At 39.0% G+C, this 7,598-nt stretch overlaps 1 protein-coding gene across 1 annotated transcript; it reads right to left on the minus strand.

Moving 5' to 3' along the window:
* Window positions 1-3,251: 3,251 nt before the first annotated feature.
* Window positions 3,252-4,376, minus strand: LOC129875623 (uncharacterized). Its single transcript, XM_055950913.1, has 2 exons — window positions 3,772-4,376; window positions 3,252-3,672 (listed from the first exon to the last, which is right to left on the minus strand). Exons 1-2 carry the CDS (start codon window positions 4,374-4,376, stop codon window positions 3,252-3,254), a joined length of 1,026 nt encoding a protein of 341 aa, XP_055806888.1.
* Between the last annotated feature and the right edge of the window lie 3,222 nt (window positions 4,377-7,598).

Here is a 7,598-nt window from a genome sequence, read left to right on the forward strand (position 1 = left end):
CCATCCCATGTAATAATTAATATGAAAGGACCGAAGGTTCAAGTGTTACCAAGTTTCTGTAACACCCCCTAAAACTTGTATGTGGTGTTTCAATTCTCGATGAAAATGATATCGCTTCTGTATTTTGGGCATAATTTTTCATAGAATAGTTCAAATTAGGTGATTCAAATTTATGAATTACCCTAATTGCATTGCCTACAACTTTTATACAGATCATTTCTTAATATTCAGAGGATATGTATGTCAAATAAATTAATTTTTTTAAGACATGATATTATAACGAAATGGAGTGTTTGTAGAAGAAAAATCATATCTCACGGTAGAATGCTCCAAATTGGTTGATTATTAAATGACATAAAAGTATTCTTATAGATGTACAATTCATATGTAGACACTAAATCCTAATTAGAAAGTTATTTTTTCAAACGCAGTTCTGAAAAAGGATATTTCGTTAAAAGAAGGTTCAACTCACCAATCATGGAAAGATGTAGATCCATTTGATATCACCCATGACATCAATATTCCTCCGTTTGACATCATCCATGAGATCATAATCCTCCATTGAATTTTCAAAATCATCCTTTGTAATTATTTTTTATTTATTGTTAGGTCTCTCCTTCACATCTATAAATACCCACCTTATTTTCTTATTTTATTCATCAAGCTTTCTCCAGCAACTCTTCTCTCTATACACTTCTTTACTCATTCTCAAATATTGTTTTAGTTTTTAGTAGTGTATAAATACATTCCGATGATTCTTATACTCCGAGTAGTACACAAAACGCTCCGGCGAATAGAAAAGGCTAGGGGTTCAAGAATGGTCATTGAGTTTTTCAATTCGTAGTAAAGTTTCAAATTCTACGTATGTAAGACTATTCATATCATTGGATTGAGTTCGTCCATGAGTCCAATATTTAAATTCATCGTAATTGAGTTATAGTTGAGTTTTACTCAAATCTTAAATTCTAAATAAATTAATTCTTCTTCTATTGAGTTAGATATATTTATGCATTGAGATTATTATTATTTTTATCTCTCATATTAATGACTTATTGTTCATGGATACTTTTCCATGAATCCTAATTGATTTGATGTTCATGAATATTTTTATACGTGTTTTTAGTAAAGATGTTGGCTTTTAATATTTATTGACAAAAAGAGTGATTTGAATTAATACCATATACGTATTTTATTGAGTTTTGAAAGAGCAAAAGAATTGAATTTAAATGAATTTGAGTAAATGATGTTTTGAGCAAGATGTGTTTGATGAGATGTAAATAATGTTTTGAAGTATAATGATTGATGAAGAGGTAATAAGATGAGTTTGATGTTTTTTCCAATAACACTAGATGATGATGTTAATATGAGAACATTTTTTTTATGGAAACAGACCATACACGAGGCTCCCACCTCTCATGCACAGTCAGGGGTTGAGCATCATTCCCAAGCCTTATCATAAATAACAAATAGAAAAATACAAGGAGGGGGACATAAACCTTACCTCCGCTCCTAGGTTGGTTCATAAGTCGGCTAACCTACTAAGGTCAGCTAACTCATCCCCAAATACAAAAGGACTATCTAGAAACTAGAAAGCAATAAACCTATGGGAGGACTCCTCCCGGTACAAGTCGACTAAGAAAGAATAAATGAGGGAGACTCTTCCCTTTCATGAGAAAAAAAAAAGTAACCTACACTAGTCCTATTCAACTACGCTACGTATCATACATAGCTAAATTGAAGAAAAACAAGTATACAAAACTTCTATGTCGCATGGGGTGAGAAAATTCTTTTCATCTTTGCCCTTTTTAGTCTTGTCGTACCAAGTAAGTCCAAATAGAAGGATGTATCAACATCAAGATCATGATTATAAGAGCTAAGGAGGATGAAAAAAGGGAAAAAGATATAGAGTTGTAGCAGGCCGTAGCTGGAGTTATTGTTGAGGATGATGTGGGGTTGAATTGTTGTAAGTTGCAGCTTGTATGTGATGCAGCTGTGGCTTGAACTGCTGCTTGAAGGTTCAACTGATGGTGCTTTGCACCTTGGAGGGTGCTTATGTGCCTGCACACAAACAAATAAGCAAGTAAATAGCTCCAAGTAGCTTGGATGCAGGAGGGCTGCTTCAGGTGTTGTAGCTTGGTAGCTGGAATGGATGAATTGTTGGCTGCCCATCCAAGTGCAACCATGCACTTTGTAATCCCTGCACCTACAATAAAATAAACAACAACCCTGCACAATGAGGCACTAAGGCTGAAGATCTGGAGTTTATTGGCAGCTGCTTGAGTAGCAATGTTATAAGAGGCTCAGCAATGTGCATAATCTTGAGAGCTTCCAGGTTGGTGCACTCTAGTGTTGCAGTGATTGAAGTAGCCAGCAAGAAATGTAATGGAGCTCTAGATGGTTTCTTTGATACTTGTTTGCATTGTAGGAAGTCTAAAGGAGGCTTCAACTTCAAAGAGATGTTGCCTTTCTTTAGTGTGCCTTCACATAACAACTTAACAAGAAACAAATAAACAATAAAGTTGCTCCAAGAGTGCTTAAAAGTGTTACAGTTGTCTAGTATATCATGCTTGTGCAAGCTGTAGTATCCTGCAATAGAGAGGCATGCTGATTTATACTGCAGTTCTGCAAGCTCTTTGTAAAAAGAAGATGATGAGGGACTGGTGGTTGGTTTTTGCAGGTCTCTGATGTTCCTACACAAGATGCAACAACCAATAGAGGGGAGGGGCTGCAGCTCTGTGATTATACATGCAGGGCAGAAAACAAAGGGAGGGGAGCTTATTCTAATTCTAGATGCAAGATTAGAGTTTATGAGACTAGAGGAGCAAGAACTAAGGGAGACTCTCCCTTTTATAGTGGCCCTAACTATGAATTCTTCAAAGACAATATAACTATGAAGTAGATACATTCAGGTTGAAGAATAAGTTAGTGCACTAGGAAGTACTGCAGGGGAGAAGTCAGGGTGGCTTCTTGATCCTCTTGGTTCTTCTTCTCCTGAAGTTAGCCATGCCTAGTTTGTCCATTTCCATATGAGCTCTGGCTTCTTTAGGTAGGTCTTGCTTGGTGAAGAAGAGTTCAGGAGAAGTGCATTTATGGCTATGTTTAGACAAGGAATCAACTGTGTAGTTGGCTTCTCTGAAGATGGGGTTGCAGCTGAAATCTTGGAATTGGCTGATGATGTTCTTTAAGCTGTTCAGCTGCTCCTTGATGGGCCAAGGGTGTTTTGCTTCTTGTTGCATCCACTTGTTAAGAAGCTAAGAATCCACCTCCAAGTTTACCTGTGAGTAACCAAGATGAAGGCACCAAGAGAGACCAAAGATGGCAGCCTTGATCTCTACTTGATTGTTAGTTCCTACACCCAGGGGGGTTGCATAGGCAAAAATGAGATCACCATGAGCATTCCTAAGGAGGCCCCCTCCACCAATGTTTCTAGGGTTGCCAAGGGAACTGCCATCAGTGTTAAGCTTCACCTTGAGAGCAACTGGTTTAAGCCAACATGTAGGGGTTACTTTGGTATCATGAAAGCATTGCTCAACCAAAAGGACCAGGTCCTTCCAGTTATTAGGCCAGACCATATAAGGAAAAGCTTTGGTGAGAAGGTTGTAGGTGTCTTTGATAATGGAGAACTTGACTCTAGTGAGATTAGACTGCTTCTCACCATATTTGGAAGCATATCTATTCTTCCATAGATTCCAACAAATGAAGATAGGAGTTACATGGAGAATGAGTTTGTGGGCCTCATTCTTATGCTTTGAAGTCCACCATCTTATTAACAGGTTTCTAAGGGGAGTGTAATCAGTATTAATGCCCAAAGAGTCGGAAAATAATCTCCATACATTATGAGCAAAGGCTCCTGCAACAAAGGTGTGATTAATGGTATCCTGGCTAGGTTTATAACAACAATAGCATTGAGAGGGAGCTCTTCCAAAGCTGATCAGCTTCTCATTGGTAGGTAATTTCCCTCTAATGGCTCTCCAGACCAAGAAAGAGCATTTGAAAGGAATACACTTGTGCCAAGTACATGAGTTCAGCATAGTCTTTTTCCTCTTATCTTTGATGATCTCCCATGTAGAGGAGCAACTGAACTCCCCATTGGCACTAGGAATCCAGCAAGGCAGGTCCTGATGGAGGGGGTGGTAGCTGAACTGAGTTGCTAAAATGTTAGGGACAAATTGAGGAGGGGCTTCTTGGATGATGAGATCCACATTCCATTGGCCATTGGTTAGGAAAGCTGAAACTTGGGTGTTGTTAAGCCTACAGCTATTAGCAGAAAAGTGTGCTAAGTGGCCAACACCTAGCCAATTGTCCCACCAGAAAAGGCAAGAGCCAGACTTGATTTGCCACTGAATGTGAGGCTCAATGTTTTGCTTATTGTTCATCAGATGCTTCCAAGTTAGGGACTGACCAGTATGCTATTTTTTAGAGATGATGTTGGCCCTCTGACAGTATTTGGCCTTAAGAAACTCTCCCCACAAAGTGTTCTTAGTTCTGAGGGTCCACCACTGCTTGTACTGAAAGGATTTAGCAACATCATTGATTTGTCTAACTCCTATACCCCCTTCATCACAAGGATAGCTAAGATTCTTCCATGAGGACCAGTGATACTTTCTTTTATCATTTTTCCACCCCCAGAAGAAGTTAGCAGTGATGCTTTGGATCTGCTTGATGATGGTAGAGGGAGGGGTGCTGGCTGATAATAAGTGTATTGGCATGGATTGAATAACATGCTTCACAAGAATAGCTCTTTCCCTATAGCTCAATATTTTTGCATGCCAACCAGTGATCCTGTTAACAACCTTTGCAATAAGATTAGAGTAATAGATAATTCTTTGCTTTCCAATGTAAATAGGACACCCCAAGTAGGTTATGGGACTACTCTTTTGGCTAAATCTAGTGATCCTCTTGATTCTTAAGACATTAGCCTTGAAGGCATTGGATGGAACCATAAAGTGACTCTTTTGTTTGTTGATCAATTGTCCAGATACCTTTTCATAAGCATCTAAGGTCTCCATGATGAGAGTCAAGGTCTGCTTCCTTCCAGAGGCAAAGATAATGATATCATTAGCAAAGCTAAGGTGGTTGATTTAAGGGCCCTTTTGAGCCATGAAGAAACCATGAAACTGAGGGTGGTGATGAAGATTGTTTATGAGCCTAGAGAGAACTTCAGCTCCAAGGATGAATAAGGCTGGGGATAGAGGATCACCCTGCTTGAGACCTCTTGTAGAATGAAAGAAACCATGCCTGGATCCATTAACTATAACAGAGTACCAATTGTCTGACATGATTCTCCAAGCCATGTCAATAAATCTTTCACCAAATCCCATTCTTCTTAGAACCAGGCAGGTGTAGGACCATGATACCCTATCATAAGCTTTGGCCATGTCAAGCTTGATCATAACATTGACCCCTATGTTAGGCTTTTTGATCTGGTGGATGATTTCCTGGGCCAACATGATATTCTCAGATATGCTCCTATTCTTAACAAAGCCAGATTGGTTAAGAGAGATAAGATTAGGAAGAATAGGTGCAAGTCTATGACAAAGGAGTTTGGAAATGATTTTGTTGGTGAAATTACTCAAACTTATGGGCCTAAATTCAGAGATTTTGGTGGGGTGGTGTACCTTAGGGAAAAGAACTAAACAGGCATGAGAGAAATACTTAGGCATAGTCTGACCATAGAAGAAGGAAATGACTACACTAAGGAGGTCTTCTTTGATGATGTCCTAGCATACTTGGAAGAATTTGCCATTCATCCCATCAGGACCAGCTGCTGAGTTGGGATTCATGGCAAACACCACAGTTTTCAGCTCTTCCATAGAAGGTATGGCTTGGAGGGCCTCATTCTGCTGATCAGTAACCATAGTAACCATAGGAGTAATACACTGAAGGTCCTGTTGTTGAATATACTTCTCTTCTCTAGTAAAGATTTGTTGAAAATGGTTACAAGCTGCTTCAGCTATCTCAGCATCACCTTGCACCCAAGTGCCTTCATCATTTTGGATCCTATCAATGTACAACTTCCTTCTTCTGCCTCTAATCAAAGTATGGAAGTAGCTAAAATTCATATCACCCTCTTTGAACCAATGCAACTAAGATTTCTGCCTGAGAATGGCATCCTCCATTTTCATGTATGTAATATATTCAGCATTGATAGCATAAAGCTTGGACCTATTATCATTGGAATTCATGTTGATTAGGTTTTCTTCAGCTTGTCTAACAGCTTCCTCATTCTCTTTGACTTTAGCATAAATATCACCAAACTGATTCCTGGACCAATCACTAAGAGTGGTGGCAAGTCTCTTCATCTTTTTGTGGAAGATCCACATAGGATTACCCTCTATGTTTCTGCTCCAACAGTTTTTAACAAGCTCTATAAAAGAAAGATGTTCAGGCCAACAATTAAGAAACTTGAAATACTTGATGGGGTTGTGATGTTGATCAACCATTTCAAAGAGTAGAGGGCAGTGATCAGAGCCCACAGAAGGGAGATGAGTGATGGAGGTAAGGGGCATAGTTTCCAGCCATCTATCATTAGTCATCCCCCTATCTAGTCTCTTCCAAATTCTGGACATGATACCCCTCTGGTTGCACCAGGTGTACTTCTGTCCAGTGAAGCCAAGATCTTGCAAGCCACTAGCCTCTATAGTACTAATGAACTTAAGGCTTTTTCTCATATTATACATTACCCCTCCAAGTTTTTCTTTAGGATCAGTAATAACATTGAAATCACCTAGAGTACCCCATGGAAGAGGTGTAGTGGACTGCTGCAGAGTGCTATCCCAGAGACGCCTTCTGAGATAATCCTTACACTTGGCATATACAAAAATAGTAATAAATTGATTAGGTCTCATTACATGATTGATTTCACAAGTGATCAGCTGTTTCTCATTCTCCAAGATAGTGCAATTCACATCTTTTGTCCAAAATATCCAAATCTTACCATTTGGATTATGAGTGGCATAGTCCATATTGAGATGGTTTCTGAAGTACTGCAGCTGAGTGTTATCAGAGAAAGGTTCCAGAATAGCAATGATAGAGATATGATGAATGTTTTTGAGGAATTTAATTCTTTCCATGGCTCATTGGGTATTAATACCCCTTACATTCCAACTAAGGATACTAATCATTTAGATGGTTTGGGGGTGTGGATCCTGGTACTTGGCCTGCCAGTGGGGACAGATATAGTAGAGTTTTTTGTTTTAGTGCTAAGTCTGGTCCTATATATCCCTCTAGGAGATAAGCCCTGTGAACTAGTCACTTGCTGAGTTTCTTCCTCATAGACATTATTAGGAGAGGGGTTGAAGATTTTGATTAACTGCTCACTTACACTATCATCACCATCCTGATCTTGCAATGAATGGTTATTATTATTTTCTTCATTTTCTGATTCACACTCTGACTCATACACTTCATACTCATCAGTAAGATCCTGTATGTTAGCGTTGGGGGTGCATTTGAGTTGAGGGAGATCAGTAACTATTTCAGGAGTGTTGTGAATAGTTTGTTTAGGAGATGTGAGAATGTAGTGAGCTTGGAGAGAAGTGATATCTATCCCCACTTTATCCTCATCAAGAACAAATTGTTGGCATTCCTGCTCCCCT

The sequence above is a fragment of the Solanum dulcamara genome, chromosome 12 (assembly GCF_947179165.1).
Source record: "Solanum dulcamara chromosome 12, daSolDulc1.2, whole genome shotgun sequence".
Lineage (NCBI taxonomy): Eukaryota > Viridiplantae > Streptophyta > Magnoliopsida > Solanales > Solanaceae > Solanum > Solanum dulcamara.

Coding starts and splice junctions, on each gene's coding strand:
- LOC129875623 (XM_055950913.1), bottom strand. CDS start 4,376: ATGAACAATAAGCAAAACATTGAGCCTCACATTCAGTGGCAAATCAAG. Junction 3,673..3,771: donor TACACTCCCCTTAGAAACCT/GTTAATAAGATG, acceptor ATGGAAGAATAG/ATATGCTTCCAAATATGGTG.